The sequence below is a fragment of the Salmo salar genome, chromosome ssa19 (assembly GCF_905237065.1).
Source record: "Salmo salar chromosome ssa19, Ssal_v3.1, whole genome shotgun sequence".
Lineage (NCBI taxonomy): Eukaryota > Metazoa > Chordata > Actinopteri > Salmoniformes > Salmonidae > Salmo > Salmo salar.
In genome coordinates, this window is record NC_059460.1 from 30,898,051 (window position 1) to 30,915,681 (window position 17,631).

Sequence of the window (17,631 nt, forward strand, 5' to 3'; positions counted from 1 at the left end):
GAGGAGGTCAGAGACCTGGTCGTGTGGTGCCAGGACAACAACCTCTCCCTCAACATGATCAAGACTAAGGAGATGATTGTGGACTACAGGAAAAGGAGGACCGAGCACGCCCCCATTCTCATCGACAGAGCTGCAGTGGAGCAGGTTGAGAGGTTCAAGTTCCTTGGTGTCCACATCACCATCAAACTATAATTTTTTTAATTTTACCTTTATTTAACCAGGTAGGCCAGTTGAGAACACTGCGACCTGGCCAAGATAAAGCAAAGCAAAAACAAAAACACAGAGTTACACATGGTCCAAGCACACTAAGACAGTCGTGAAGAGGGCACGACAAAGCCTATTTCCCCTCAGGAGACTGAAAAGATTTGCCATGGGTCCTCAGCTGCACCATCGAGAGCATCCTGACTGGTTGCATCACTGCCTGGTATGGCAACTGCTCGGCCTCCAACCGCAAGGCACTACAGAGGGTAGTGCGTATGGCCCAGTACATCACTGGGGCCAAGCTTCCTGCCATCCAGGACCTCTATACCAGGCTGTGTCAGAGGAAGGCCCATGGACTGTTCTCTCTACTACTGCACAGGAAGTGGTACCCGAGCGCCAAGTCTAGATCCAAAAGGCTTCTTAACAGCTTCTACCCCCAAGCCGTAAGACTCCTGAACAGCTAATCAAAGGGCTACCCAGACCCCTCTTTTACGCTGCTGCTACTCTGTTTATTATCTATGCATAGTCACTTTAACTCTACCTACATGTACATATTACCTCAATTACCTCGACTAACCGGTGCCCCTGCACATTGACTTTGTACCGGTACCCCCTGTATATAGCCTCACTATTGTTATTTTGCTGCTGCTGTTTAATTATTTGTTACTTTTATTTTCTATTTTTTACTTAACACCTTTCTTTCTTAAAACTTCTTAAAGCATTGTTGGTTTAGGGATTGTAAGCATTTCACTGTCTACACCTGTTGTATTTGGCGCATGTGACAAATACAATTTGATTTGATTTTGTAAGTGTAATTAATTGTTTATGAGGATTGTTCAATTAACTAAATTAATTTCCATTCAGTACATTTTTTATTGGGGATACGATTTCACATATCCTACATTTCTGAGCCACAGAATGATAAGAGTTTCCTTTCTAAAGGTTCCATTATTTCAGTGGCTGTACCCTCTTCTCAGCTGTATTACAGTCAGTGGTTCAGCCTGACCCCATGTTCCACATTCTGTTCTGGACACCTGCCAGACACTCACACCAGCTCCCCCCCTGGCCCCACTAATATGCTTAGAATGTTAAACAGGCTAACAGCATACTGTATGATATGATTATGGAACACAGAGGTAGATATGGATGAGTAACACACTGCAAATACAAAACTGTTCTCTCGCTACCTGGACTCGTCCGAGACTGTGCTTTGTAGCTGTTATCGGCACTGTTATGGTGCTCTCACTTTAGCTGTGTACTCTGTCTTACTGGACTGCAGAGCCCCACCTGTTTCGAGCCCCACCCTTTAATCAAAACATTTTTATAAAATAAAAAAATGAAAATAAAATTGGGGGTTGCCTGTTTTGCATGTTATTTTGCCATTAATACGTGTCACATATCAGTTTGCAAACAATGTAATTTAAAAAATATATATTCTTGAGTTTATAAAGCTGCATATACATTTGGTCACTTTTTCGCTTTCTTGAGTAAGGCAGCTCCAAAATGCAGGTGTTTCAGCCTAGTTCAGTGCATTCTGTGGTGGTGCGGCAGCCAGTGGAAATACAGAGCGTAGGTATTGGTAATGTTCTCTAGTTGCGCCGTGATTGGCTCAGTGTTCTGTCACTCATGGGGACACTACGTCACTGCCAAATCTAAGGGTAGAGAGTCAAATCCCGTTATATCTACAGTAGCTTTGATTGGACTGATACTTTCAAAATCTTAGCTAGCAGTCATCATCATGAATCAAGTCGACAATCTACTGGCATATCCTTTTTAATCCTTGTCATATGAAGAGAAATAATGAAGAGAAATGATAGATAAAACGTATCTGTGTTCATCGGCCATAAATATTACACAGCAAGTTGGAAATCGCAAATTCAACAATGAGTGGTTTGGAAGGAATCAGTGGCTAACTGCAAGCATTGTAAAGCAGTCACTAGCCTGCTATTCAGTGGAGTGGGTGTGTGATCCCAAGTCTGGGTTTAAGGGTCTCTTTTCCAAGCTTAAAAGGATAAATATTTAACATTGGCCATGCTGCCAATCCAGCATGACTATTGCCACGCTCAAAACAACTGGATACTCGGGAACTGGGAAATCGGACTTCAGTGAGTTCAAGACAACTGGAAACTTGGGAAAAAAACGAGTTCCGACTGGGAAAATATGTTTTGAACAGTCATCCAACTTGGAATTGTAAATTGGGAACTCGGGCCTCTTTCTAGAGCTCCGACCTGAAGATCACTGACTTCATGATTCAACCTTGTTGTTCCCAATCTGAAAGCACCATAAATCCAGAGAACACCAGACTTTGATGACAAAATTTGCCCATGAAGGCACCTTCCTGTGGTGAGTCTTAACATGTCTTGTATGCTGCTGCATAAATTATGTAATATGCCAGGGAGATATGTATACTGTAGCTAAGAAAGTAATACTAAGTGTATGTAGTGTAGTAAATTGTTAGTAGCCCATGTGCCTCACCCTAATAATTTGGTCCCTTTTCCCCTTTTAATTTCCCCTACTGTTCTGACTTGGTGGTGCACGTGTAGCCTATAGCCTGTTTAGAGAAATGTAATCATCGAATATTGTAAGCGCTTTCATTGTCTGCTTATATGTCCCCTTCACTTATCCTCTGGTTCTGACTTGGTGTACAGGGAGAATACTGTAAGAACGGCCGATGTTCTGAATTCTGTCGCTGTACATTTAAAAAGTGCTGAACAAATAGTTATATTGACTACATCCATCCTAGCTCGCTCATTAATGTCTTAATCGAAATGATGGATTGCCTCTCATCCACTCCTCGTCCCCTTATGCCATAGTTTGTACATCTCAATTGTCAGTAGAAACCACATTTGTTTAAGCAAGTCAGCCATATCAGCTATGTTTTTTTAAAGGCAGTAAATGAGGCTGAATGAACTGTTTCGCTGCCAGACAAGGCTCCGCTGATAGCCAGGTGTAGCGTTGGTAAGGTGTTGGGACTGCTTTATGTAGGTCCTAACAGTTTGTGGGTACCGGTTGTCACCAGTATAGCGCAATTAACGTATTGTTTAGTGTTGTGTTGTGCATGAATTTGTTTTGTTTGCCCAATCAACATGTACAGTTGAAGTCAGAAATTTACAGACACTTAGGTTGGAGTCATTAAACAGATTTTTCAACAACTCCACAAATTTCTTGTTAACAAACTATAGTTTTGACAAGTCGGTTAGGACATCTACTTTGTGCATGACACAAGTAATTTTTCCAACAATTGTTTAGACAGATTGTTTCACTTATAATTCACTGTATCACAATTCCAGTGGGTCAGAAGTTTACATACACTAAGTTGACTGTGTCTTTAAACAGCTTGGAAAATTCCAGAAAATGATGTCATGGATTTAGAAGCTTCTGATAGCTAATTGACATAATTTGAGTCAATTGGAGGTGTACCTGTGGATGTATTTCAAGGCCTACCTTCAAATGCAGTGCCTCTTTGCTTGACATTATGAGAAAATCAAAAGAAATCAGCCAAGACCTCAGAATTTTTTTTATAAAACTCCACAAGTCTGGTTCATTCTTGGGAGCAATTTCCAAACGCCTGAAGGTACCGCGTTCGTCTGTACAAACAATATTACGCAAGTATAAACACCATGGGACCACGCAGCTGTCATACTGCTCAGGAAAGAGACGCGTTCTGTCTCCTAGAGATAAACGTACTTTGGTGCGAAAAGTGCAAATCAATCCCAGAACAACAGCAAAGGATTTTGTGAAGATGCTGGAGGAAACAGATACAAAAGCATCTATATCCACAGTAAAACGAGTCCTATATCAACATAACCTGAAAGGCCGCTCAGCAAGGAAGAAGCCACTGCTCCAAAACCGCCATAAAAAAGCTAGACTACGGTTTGCAACTGCACATGGGGACAAAAATCGTAGTTTTTGGAGAAATGTCTGGTCTGATGAAACAAAAATAGAACTGTTTGGCCATAATGACCATTGTTATGTTTGGAGGAAAAAGGGGGAGGCTTGCAAGCCGAAGAACACCATCCCAACCATGAAGCACGGTGGTGACAGCATCATGTTGTGGGGGTGCTTTGCTGCAGGAGGGACTGGTGCACTTCACAAAATAGATGACATCATGTGGGAGGAAAATTATGTGGATATATTGAAGCAAGATCTCAAGACATCAGTCAGGAAGTTAAAGCTTGTTCGCAAATGGGTCTTCCAAATGGACAATGACCTCAAGCATACTTCCAAAGTTGTGGCAAAAAGGCTTAAGGACAACAAAGTCAAGGTATTGTAGTGGCCATCACAAAGCCCTGACCTCAATCCTACAGAAAATTTGTGGGCAGAACTGAAAAAGCACGTGCGAGCAAGAAGGCCTACAAACCTGACTCAGTTACACCAGCTCTGTCAGGAGGAATGGACCAAAATTCACCCAATGTATTGTGGGAAGCTTGTGGAAGGCTACCCGAAATGTTTGACCCAAGGTAAACAATTTAAAGGCAATGCTACCAAATACTAATTGAGTGTATGTAAACTTCTAACCAACTGGGAATGTGATGAAAGTAATAAAAGCTGAAATAAATAATTCTCTCTACTATTTTTCTGACTGTTCACATTCTTAAAATAAAGTGGTGATCCTAACTGACCTAAAACAGGGAATTTTTACTAGGATTAAATGTCAGGAATTGTGAAAAATGTAGTTTAAATGTATTTGGCTAAGGTGTATGTAAACTTCCGATTTCAACTGTACATGCTAAAATTGCCACTTAACATATGGAATTGTTCTAAGATGGTCATACCATGGACCATTTAGCTATTTAATTTAGAATGTTTGGACCCATTTAGCTATCAAATTATACTTTTTTTAAATGTGTCCCAAAAAAACTTTTACATTTACTGAGCTTTCTTATACCTCCTAGATATAGGACAGACATTTCAAAACCTTATTCCTTATGTTAACTTTTTTGTTCCATTTATGAATGTTTTATTCAATGCTTTTCTATGGGCTATAGTAGTAAAGGCCAAATTCAATATTTTATCAAATCATTTAAAAAAAACCTGTGCGGCCTCGACATCCAGCGAAAAATCATATCGCCATTAGCATAACAAAATTGTATAATTTTTTTTTAAATTTTTTTTAAAAATTATATCGTTTTATAGATACACCTCTCCTGAATCGAACCACGTTGTCCGATTTCAAAAAGGCTTTACAGCAAAAGCAAAACATTAGATTATGTTAGAGGAGTATATCGTAAAAGTAGCCACATAGCCATTTTCCGACCAACCACATGCATCACAAATAACCAAAAAACAGCTAAATGCAGCACTAACCTTTGACAATCTTCATCAGATGACACACCTAGGACATCATGTTACACAATACATGCATTCTTTTGTTCGATAAAGTTCATATTTATATATAAAAACAGCATTTTACATCGGTGCGTAACGTTGACTAACTATTTTCCCTCAAATGCATCCGATGAAACAGAGCTACAATTTACTAAATTACTATTCGAAAACATTTTTAAAATGTAATATTGTCATTCTAAGATTTATAGATGAATATCTCTTGAAAGCGCCTGTAATGCCAGATTTAAAATTAACTTTACTGGGTAATCATACTTTGCGATGAAAGGGGATGCGATACTCTGAAAAATAGGCTAACGTTACAGGTCAGCGCCATCTTGGAACAATCGCATATCACATCTAGTCTTGTATACTATTGTCAATAATCCCTTACCTTTGGTTGTCTTCATCAGAAAGCACTTCCAGGAATCCCAGGTCCACAACAAATGTATTTTCGTTCGAAAAAATTACTCCTTTATGTTCCAAGAGCTTGTTCTTGTTAGCGCGTCTGAAGGCTTATCCAAATGCTCCGCCGGCCACGGGACAGCCATTTCGAGAAAATGCTTTTTTTTCCCATTTAGGTTCGTTCAAACATGTCAAACGTTGTATAACATAAATCTTCAGGGCGTTTTTCAACAAGAGAGCCAATAAGATTCGAGGGGGACGATTGCATTGTGTTTCAAAACGTTTCGAAAGGGGAGGGTAACCAGGGGCGCCGGCGTCAAAATGGTGATGGCCCTCTCCGTGTGACCACGTTCCACAGCGTCTCATTCATTCAGTTTTAACAGTAGGAGACTCAAACCACTTTGTAAAGACTGGGGACATCTAGTGGAAGCAATAGGAAGTGCTCAATGAACCATAGCTCACGGTGTGATTAATAGGCAACGTGATGAAGTTGAGTTCGCAATTCAGAATTCCACTTCCTGTTTCCATCTGTCTCGGGGTTTTGACTGCCATATGAGTTCTGTTATACTCACAGACACCATTCAAACAGTTTTAGAAACTTTAGGGTGTTTTCTATCCACAAGTATTAATTATATGCATATCCTAGCTTCTGAGTTTGACTAGTAGGCCCTTTAAAATGGGCACGAATTTCTTTCAAAATGCGCTGTGGCGCCCCCTATCCTAGGTGACCGTCAAGAGACCTGTTGAGGCTCGGGGGCAGTATTGAGAAATTTTGAAAAAAATATGTGCCCATTTTTAACTGCCTCCTACACCAACTCAGAAGCTAGGATATGCATATTATTAACACATTCGGATAGAAAACACTCTGAATTTTCTAAAACAGTTTGAATGGTGTCTGTAAGTATAACAAAACTCATATTGCAGGCAAAAACCTGTGAAAAATAGATTTAAAAAAAATTGAATTTTGTGGCTGTACTATTTAGTGTCATTGTTTTATAGATACCATAGTGAGAAAGGATTCATTTCGCAACTCCTACGGCTTCCACTAGATGTCAACGATCTTTATAAAGTTGTTTGAAGCGTCTATGATGAACAGAGACCGGATGGCAATGAAGAGAAGTTGACCTCCCTGGGATGTCGTCACTTCATTATTGGCTGCACCTGCGCAATCATGTGATGCGATACATTTTTCAAAGACGTTTTTCAAGACACAGGAGAGGTCGGGTTGAAACATTACTGATGTTTCACGTTAAAAATGGCTCTAAAGATTGATGCTAAACAACGTTTGACATGTTTGAACAATGTAAATAGATTCTTTTTTTACTTTTCGCCGTGACTTCCCCCCGCGCTACTTTTTAGTAGCCTACCGAAGCGCTAACAACATGGAACAACTTGGAGTTATTTGGACATCAATTATGAACTTTGTCAAAAGAAACCACATTTGTAGTGGACCTGGGATTTCTAGAAGTGCCAATGGATGAAGATAATCAAAGGTAAGGGAATATTGACAATAGTAATTTTGATATTACATGGTTACATATGGTGCTAACCTGTATAGCCTAGCCTATTGTTCTTAGCACAGCACCCGGTTTATTGCAAATTGTGATTTCCCAGTAAAGTTATTTTGAAATCTGGCATTGCAGTAGCATTTACGAAATGTTAAACTATGAATATTTGAATGACAATAATATAATTTACCAATGTTATCGAATAGTAATTTTGTGATTTGTAACGTTGTTCACCGGAAGCATTTGAGAGAAAAAAAAATCTGATTTTCACCGCTTCGGTAAAATGCTGTTTTTGGATATAAATATCAACTTGATGGAACAAAAAATGCATGTATTGTGTAACATAATGTCTTAGGAGTGTCATCTGAGGAAGATTGTCAAAGGTTGGTGTATAATTCTAGCTGGTTATCCGCTTATGGTGACGCCTGTGTTTGAATGGACAAAACATTACACACAGCTATTTTCAATGTACTCTCCTAACATAACCTAACTTTATGCTTTCGCCATAAAGCCTCTTTGAAATCGGACAATGTGGTTGGATTTAGGAGATGTTTATCTTTCAAATTGTGAGAAATAGTTGATTGTTTGAGAAATTGAAATTATTAGATTCTTGCAGTTTTTGAATTTCCCGCCGTGGTCTCTTGACAATGAATCCCGATATCGGGATAAGATCCCCAACAGGGGACCCATTATTTTTGTTGGCACAAAACTACCTCCATACTTCCATTTGTTTGTATGGGTTACCTTCAGACGAGTCCTTTGACACTTGTAAGGGTCGTAGAGCAAAAACGCAGTCTCCCCTTTCCATAGCGGGGACATATTAGTTTGTAGCTCAAACGGTTCGGACACTATAGACAGAATCTGGCACATCAGCGTTACCAACTTCAGACGAGTCCTGTGACACTTGTGGGGGTCGTAGAGCAAAACGGAGAACACCATCATGTTGATTTTTGGGATGTCTCATGGTCTGACCAACACCACTGTAGCTCTGCCACCTTTCACTGCAGAGGCGGAAAGCTGCCATAGGTGGATGCCTATGCTTTAGCCTCTCTAGGGTATGTGGGACGAAATCGTCCCACCTACTCAACAGCCAGTGGAATCCCGTGGCTATTCAAATACCTTAGAAATGCTATTACTTCAATTTCTCAAACATATGACTATTTTACACCATTTTAAAGACAAGACTCTCGTTAATCTAACCACACTGTCTGATTTCAAAAAGGCTTTACAACGAAAGCAAAACATTAGATTATGTCAGCAGAGTACGCAGACGGAAATAATCAGACACCCATTTTTCAAGCTAGCATATAATGTCACATAAACCCAAACCACAGCTAAATGCAGCACTAACCTTTGATGATCTTCATCAGATGACACTCCTAGGACATTATGTTATACAATACATGCATGTTTTGTTCAATGAAGTTTATATTTATATCAAAAAACTGCTTTTTACATTAGCATGTGATGTTCAGAACTAGCATACCCACCGCAAACTTCCGGTGAATTTACTAAATTACTCACGATAAACGTTCACAAAAAACATAACAATTATTTAAAGAATTATAGATACAGAACTCCTTTATGCAATCGCTATGTCCGATTTTAAAATAGCTTTTCGGTGAAAGCACATTTTGCAATATTCTGAGTAGATAGCTCGCCATCACGGGCTAGCTATTTTGACACCCACCAAGTTTGGCACTCACCAAACTCAGATTTACTATAAGAAAAATTGGATTACCTTTGCTGTTCTTCGTCAGAATGCACTCCCAGGACTTCTACTTCAATAACAAATGTTGGTTTGGTTCAAAATAATCCATAGTTCTGTTCAAATATCCTCTGTTTTGTTCGTGCGTTCAAGACACTATCCGAAGGGTGACGCGCCCGACGCGTTTCGTGACAAAAAAATTCTAAATATTCCATTACTGTACTTCGAAGCATGTCAACCGCTGTTTAAAATCAATTTTTATGCGATTTTTCTCATAAAAAAAGCGATAATATTCCGACCGGGAAACCCTGTTTTCGTTCAAAGACAAAAAATCTAAAATGGACTCTTCTCGTGCACGCGCGCCACAGTCTCATTCTCTGATCGACCACTATCCAAATGCGCTACTGTTTTTCAGCAATGGGCTGCAAAGTCATCATTCAACGTTCTGCCGCCTTCTGAGAGCCTATGGGAGCCGTAGGAAGTGTCACGTTACAGCAGAGATCCTCAGTTTTCAATAAAGAGAGTTTAGAAGGCCAAGAAATGGTCAGAGAGGGCACTTCCTGTAAGGAATCTTCTCAGGTTTTTGCCTGCCATATGAGTTCTGTTATACTCACAGACACCATTCAAACAGTTTTAGAAACTTTAGGGTGTTTTCTATCCAAATCAAACAATTATATGCATATTCTAGTTTCTGGGCAGTAGTAATAACCAGATTAAATCGGGTACGTTTTTTATCCGGCCGTGCAAATACTGCCACCTACCCTAGAGAGGTTAACTGACGGATTTTGATGGGGATTTTTTAAATTATGTTACTTAGTTTAACGCACGGGTGTGTCAATAGATTCTTAAGGATTTTAAGGAACAAACTAATGTAGCTAATGTACAGTTCTCCGAGTGTGATTAATGTACGGTACTACGAGTTTGGCTAATGTACAGTACTATGAGTATTAACCCAGTCAAAGCCGGGGGAGGGGGGTACTACTAAGCTATATAGAATTGTTTTAAGAAGGTCATACCAAGGATCATTTTGCTATTAGATTTTAATTTTAAGAACCCTTGAAGAATAAAATATATATATATATATATTAAAACATTATTTGATTTAAAAAAATTGGGCCTTACTGCTATTAGCTCATACAAACCCATTGAATAACAGATTCACTACATGGAACAACACATAGACACTATTTTAGATTTCGTTTTTGGGACAATCATAGAAAGTCAGGAAACATTATTACATATTTTTTTACATGTATTTAACTAAACAGACTCCATATGTACTTCCATAAAAGAAAATTGACCGGTACCGGGGGACATTCAGGCGAGTCTTGTGAGGCCTGTGGGCGTCCTAGAGCAAAACTGATATGTACATGTTCGTGAGAGTCTCATCTTCCCACAGAGGGGTCATAATAGTTTGTAGGCTAAACCGTTCGGACACTACAGATGATTTTGTGAGAAGACTGATTTTGGGGAAGTCTCATGGTCTGACAAACACCGCTATAGTTCTGTTACCTTTCACCGCAGATGCAGAAGTGTTACATAGGCGGATGCGGTGGATTGAGACACTCGTATTGATCTGTATTTATCTCACTGTGCTATGAGTCTCACTAATGTACAGTCAATTTTTTGACTGTATTCTATCTCAGTTAGTATGAGGACCAAGTCTTGTCTACTCACTCAGCAGCTGGCGGCGCAGGACCTGCAGGCTTCTCTTCATGGTATCATGTGGTCCGAGTCCTCCTCCACAGTGCTCATGGTTCTCTGTGGAACACAACCACACCAGAGAGAGAGATTAAGATACTGCAATGTCAGGTAGCACGGTTAGCTCAGGTAACTCAGTCAGATACTGATGTGATGAAGTGAGGACATAGAGGAAAAAGAGTGAGAGAGCGAGAGATTGAGAGGGGGGTGAGAGAGTGAAGATAGAGAAGATGGACAGAGAGACAGACAGAAAGAGACAGACCAACAGACAGATAGGAATAGAGATAAAATACAGTCAGAGAGAGACCAGGGCAGACTAGTCTGTGTTTACAATTGCTAATCAGTTCAGCCAAAAACAGAAAGAACTCAATATGTATTGAAAAAAAAGCCTCCCTCTGACAACAATAATAAAGAAATATTCACAGCGACAGGCATTAATACTTAGCCATGGAAAAGCAACATAAATCAGGGTTGGGTTAGACCTTAAATGTGTGGAGTTGGCTCCTTAACACTGCCTAGGCATTATTTTATATACAGTACCAGTCAGAAGTTTGAACACACATACTCAAAGGTTTTTCTGTATTTTGACTATTTTCTACATTGTAGAATAATAGTGAAGACATCAAAACTATGAAATAACACATATGGAAACATGTAGTAACCAAAAAAGTGTTAAACAAATCAAAATCTATTTTATATTTCGAGATTCTTCAAAGTAGCCATCCTTTGCCTTGATGACAGCTTTGCACACTCTTGGCATTATCTCAACCAGCTTGACCTGGAATGCTTTTCCAACAGTCTTGAAGGAGTTCCCACATATCCTGAGCACTTGTTGGCTCTTTTCCTTCACTCTGCAATCCAACTCATCCCAAACCATCTCAATTGGGTTGAGGTCAGGAGAAAAACCCTTGAATGAGTAAGTGTGTCCAAACTTTTGACTGGTACTGTACATAGACTTGGAATCACTGGTCAATTTAATCATGTTTAAATAATGTTTACATACTGCTTTACTAATCTCATATGTATATACTGTATTCTATTCTACTGTATTTTTGTCAATGCCACTACGACATTGCTCAATCTAATATTTATTAATTCCCTTCTTTTACTTTTAGATGTGTGTGTATTGTTGTGAATCATTTTTAGACACTACTGCACTGTTAGATACTACTACACTGTTGGAGCTAGGAACACAAGCACTATGCTACACCCACAATAACATCTGCTAAATATGTGTATGTGACCATGACAATTTGATTTGAGCTTGGTGTGATGTCATGGTTGTACTTTGATTGCATTATAAGAGTTATGATTTTCTAAGAGTATTCCCTTCAGAGTAGAGAGTTGATCCTCTTGAACCTACTTCTAGATATATCCTCCCACCACTTGGGATATTACTATTTGCAGCTCATCTTCCCAATTGGTTACCGCTTTAATATTCTCATCTTTGAATTCTTTGATAATTCTGTTTAGGTACCCCATTACATTCTTGGCATAGTTTGTTATATTTCTGAAGCTGTACTGTATATCTAATGTATGTTGAGTTTTATTCGGTCCCACTGATTCAGTAAGATAGCTTCTTACTTGGGAATGCAGTACTTTGGGGTCAGCCTCCAAGTTCAATTAATAAACTACAGCTCATCCAAAACAATACTGACACAAACAAAAAAGTCTGCCACACATCACCCCCATCCTTGCTGATCTCCATTGGCTACTTGTTCCTCAAAGAATTTACAATACAATTCTCATCCTCGTCTACAAAGCCCTATATGGCATCGGACCCACCTACACTCCCCCTATGAACTTCCATGTACCCTATGTTCAAGCCACGCCAAACTCCTACATGCCCCTAGGACAAGGCTCCCCCAATTGGGGACCGTGCCTTTTCCTCCCACGCACCACACCTATGGAACTCCCTTCCTAATAATCTCAGGGCTGTTCAGACTGTTGGGGCTTTTAAAGCAGGCTTGAAGACTCATCTCTATCAGCTGACCTACAATTATGTCCCCCCTCCTAGACTTTGATTGTTCCTTTCATGGTATGGTTAGATATTGTCTTGCCCAACTCACGCCTCTCCCTTGTGATTAATGAGCTAGCCTAGGTTACCCCCGCTTTTGGCCTATTACCTACCTGTGTTGCACTTCCAGCCCAGTCCCGATCCCAGCGACCCACTGATACCAACCGCGGTACTGGCTTAGCAGTTGGCGGTCGACAGCTGGGGTGAGAGAAACCTTTACAAAAACCACCCATCGGGACATCCAGCTCAGGGGTAGGGCGACCCGTAGTTCATCAGGCTCTCATAGTGCTAGAATACCAGGGGAACTTGAGTGGTGAATACACTTTCTCTGCTTGGCAATTTGTTATTATTAAATAAATATTTGTTTAACACCCACGAGTGCCAGCCACAAACCCTTCACCCACCTGTGGACCTGGAGTTACTCAACGTAATGGGACCTAGTGACCCATGAGACGAGAGGTATAGTCACCGTGTAAGCCTTCACCTAACATCCTAAGACATTCTATAGACAGCCCAAGCAAAGAGAGGAAGTTCTCTGTTCTATTTCGGTCAGGGGCCCTCAAGAGGAAATCCACTGCCTGTTTTTATTCAAGCAAAAAACCCTTTACAATGAGTCTACTATCCTATGAATACCCTAGCTCCCAACCTTGAGCAATCCCAATCCTGTTCCTCCCAAGGAAATTCCAATAATATGATCTTGCCCCTGTGGGTAAAGAACGGAGGCTTGCCTCTAACTGATGTCTAGAAGAATTCTGAAAAGTAACAGACTCCAACCCCAACAACAATGTTCCAAAAAGTAAAAAAATAGCAAAATGCCCCAAAAAGAGAGAGGTCCAAAAAACAATCTCTCCGCAAAAACAAGCTCCCCACCCCCATCGACCTCCAGCAGTACGTAAAATGAGAGGATTGATGGAAGTTCATGTTGGATGGCTCGTCCTTCAATCTCTGCTACTTCCCGGTGCCCCGTCTCTGGCTCTGCTGATGCTGTTCGGCGGTGAAGGTGCTGATGTTGGTAGTGCGTGGGGCTGGCTTTATGATCCTCTGCTGATGCTGTTCGGCGGTGAAGGTGCTGACGTTGGTAGGGCGTGGGGCTGGCTTTATGATCCTCTGCTGATGCTGTTCGGCGGTGAAGGTGCTGACGTTGGTAGTGCGTGGGGCTGGCTTTCGCGCTGACGCTGTGGGGGGGGGGGGGATCCTCTGCTGATGCTGTTCGGCGGTGAAGGTGCTGACGTTGGTAGTGCGTGGGGCTGGCTTTATGATCCTCTGCTGATGCTGTTCGGCGGTGAAGGTGCTGACGTTGGTAGGGCGTGGGGCTGGCTTTATGATCCTCTGCTGATGCTGTTCGGCGGTGAAGGTGCTGATGTTGGTAGTGCGTGGGGCTGGCTTTATGATCGTCTGCTGGCTGTGGAGTCATTCAGATCTCCCCTTCTGTTCTTCTTCCCCTCAAGTCAAGACTCAGCTTTTCTGGCTTTCTGCTCTCTCTGTCCCAGAATCAGTTGTAGCTCAGCAGGGGTGAGTGTTACATCCATCCCATGGTTCACAACAATATACATATATTTGTTTTGTTTAATTATTATAAAGTATATGTTTTTATTTTATGCACTTTGAGATTATTCTTGTATAATGAAAAGTGCTTTACAAATGTAATTTATTATTATAATAAGTAATTGTAAAACTGAAAGTTCTGGAGGTTATATCTTCTATAGATTCTCAGATGCATCTATCACCTTGTCGGTGAACATCTGGTGGTACCTGGTCAGTCCTTTATCAGCCCATTTGTAAATGTATTATCAATTATACTGTACTTGGTTTAAAGTCGGCGTCCATTACAATTTTTCGCAGGTGGATAATGTCTGTTTGGATAAGTTTTGGTGACCTTTATGGTGTTATTTCTACAGGTATGTTCTATCTGCTTCTGATTTCCCAGTATTTAGTCTGTACCCAGATACAGCATTGTATTGTTTTATTTCATCCATCGTGGCGGGAACTGACTGAGGTATGTTGTTAGATAGAGAATCACGTTGTTTGCTAATTTGGGTTCTTCCTATCCGATCTGTAGACCTTGAATTTTCAGATTGTTTCTTAGAGGATCTCTCTGTCGTGTCCCCTTTAGAAGGTCAAAAGAGCGCAATAACGTACCATTTACTATTATTCTGGCATTTGGTGTTACGTACATCATTTGCAACCTGTTCAAGAAAGTTTCACAAAAGTAAAAAAAAAAAGGCCATGACACCCTTTCAAAGGTTTTCTCTGCATCTAGAGCTAGCATAAGCAGTTTATACACTGCTCAAAAAAATAAAGGGAACACTTTAACAACACAATGTAACTCCAAGTCAATCACACTTCTGTGAAATCAAACTGTCCACTTAGGAAGCAACACTGATTGACAATACATTTCACATGCCGTTGTGCAAATGGAATAGACAACAGGTGGAAATTATAGGCAATTAGCAAGACACCCCCAATAAAGGAGTGGTTCTGCAGGTGGGGACCACAGACCACTTCTCAGTTCCTATGCTTCCTGGCTGATGTTTTGGTCACTTTTGAATGCTGGCGGTGCTTTCACTCTAGTGGTAGCATGAGATGGAGTCTACAACCCACACAAGTGGCTCAGGTAGTGCAGCTCATCCAGGATGGCACATCAATGCGAGCTGTGGCAAGAAGGTTTGCTGTGTCTGTCAGCGTAGTGTCCAGAGCATGGAGGCGCTACCAGGAGACAGGCCAGTACATCAGGAGACGTGGAGGAGGCCGTAGGAGGGCAACAACCCAGCAGCAGGACCGCTACCTCCGCCTTTGTGCAAATAGGAGCAGGAGAAGCACTGCCAGAGCCCTGCAAAATGACCTCCAGCAGGCCACAAATGTGCATGGGTCTGCTCAAACGGTCAGAAACAGACTCCATGAGGGTGGTATGAGGGCTCGACGTCCACAGGTGGGGGTTGTGCTTACAGCCCAACACCGTGCAGGACGTTTGGCATTTGCCAGAGAACACCAAGATTGGCAAATTCGCCACTGGCGCCCTGTGCTCTTCACAGATGAAAGCAGGTTCACACTGAGCACGTGACAGACGTGACAGAGTCTGGAGATGCCGTGGAGAACGTTCTGCTGCCTGGAACATCCTCCAGCATGACCGGTTTGGCGGTGGGTTAGTCATGGTGTGGGGTGGCATTTCTTTGGGGGGCCGCACAGCCCTCCATGTGCTCGCCAGAGGTAGCCTGACTGCCATTAGGTACCGAGATGAGATCCTCAGACCCCTTGTGAGACCGTATGCTGGTGCGGTTGGCCCTGGGTTCCTCCTAATGCAAGAAAATGCTAGACCTCATGTGGCTGGAGTGTGTCAGCAGTTCCTGCAAGAGGAAGGCATTGATGCTATGGACTGGCCCGCCCGTTCCCCAGACCTGAATCCAATTGAGCACATCTGGGACATCATGTCTCGCTCCATCCACCAACGCCACGTTGCACCACAGACTGTCCAGGAGTTGGCGGATGCTTTAGTCCAGGTCTGGGAGGAGATCCCTCAGGAGACCATCCGCCACCTCATCAGGAGCATGCCCAGGTGTTGTAGGGAAGTCATACAGGCACGTGGAGGCCACACACACTACTGAGCCTCATTTTGACTTGTTTTAAGGACATTACATCAAAGTTGGATCAGCCTGTAGTGTGGTTTTCCACTTTAATTTTGAGAGTGACTCCAAATCCAGACGTCCATGGGTTGATAAATTGGATTTCCATTGGTTATTTTTGTGTGATTTTGTTGTCAGCACATTCAACTATGTAAAGAAAAAAGTATTTAATAAGATAATTTCTTTCATTCAGATCTAGGATGTGTTGTTAAAGTGTTCCCTTTATTTTTTTGAGCAGTATATTTTGTCAGCAATCTGCTGGACATTATATTACTTAATATATTTGCAATAATTGATGTAAGCATGTTTTGGTCGTCGTTCAGTAACGATATTGGTCAATACGATGCACATTCTGCTGGATCTTTACCTTCTTTATGGATAACAGTAATAATAGACGAGTTCCAGGTTGGTGCGTACTCTCTATTGTCGAGGGCCCAGTTGAGGGCTTCCAGCTTTACATAAGAAAGGTACTACTTCTTGTTTGAATTCCTTACAGAATTAATTTGTGTATCCGTCACTTCCTGGGCATTTCTCTCTTTTTTAAGTAGCTGTCAGTTCTTCAGTTATTGGTTTGATTAACTTAGCATTTTGTTCATCACTTCAGAGAGATGTATTTTTTCTAAGTATGTTTGTATTTTCTCTATGTTAGATGATTGTGCCGCTGTAGTATAGAGTTAGAATTTGACAAATTCATTAGCTATTTCAGTTCTTTTGGTGAGGATTCTGAGTTGTTATCTTCAATTCCTGGTAGGTTGGTATGAAATTTAGTCCACTGCACTCACTACCTGGGCTGGTCAGTAAAAACAATGATGGGTCTCTAAACATTGAAGAGTAGGTCTGTAGTGTACTGAGCTAGAACCCTATGGGTCCTGGTCAAAAGCAGTGCACTATAAAGGGAATTGGGTGCCACTTGGGACGCAAACAGTGTTTCTTTGTGATCATGCAATGAGAGGGAGAGGGATAAGCAACACAAGCACAACAGCACAGTGGCATTGATCATTTAATAATTTATTGTTCCTTGTAAATATAATCACGTTTATAATAGACTGGATGGAGATATGCACGCTGCAGGCTAGAGGTCTTCAAGGGTCCAAAAAGTTGGACCTGTTTCGAAAGGGACCAGGGGTTTTCCTACCCGGACCCAAT

The 17,631-nt window shown here is 41.3% G+C and overlaps 1 protein-coding gene across 3 annotated transcripts in view; it reads right to left on the reverse strand.

The window, feature by feature from the left end:
* The window catches only part of LOC106578662 (transmembrane protein 108), a 91,474-nt gene that overhangs the window by 40,473 nt on the left and 33,370 nt on the right, over positions 1-17,631 (reverse strand). For all 3 annotated transcript variants that reach the window (XM_014157713.2, XM_014157711.2, XM_014157712.2), the window contains exon 2: positions 10,825-10,908. In XM_014157713.2, coding sequence (XP_014013188.1) covers positions 10,825-10,864 — 40 coding nt within the window. In that variant the 5' untranslated portion in view covers positions 10,865-10,908. The remainder of the gene's footprint in view (positions 1-10,824; positions 10,909-17,631) is intronic.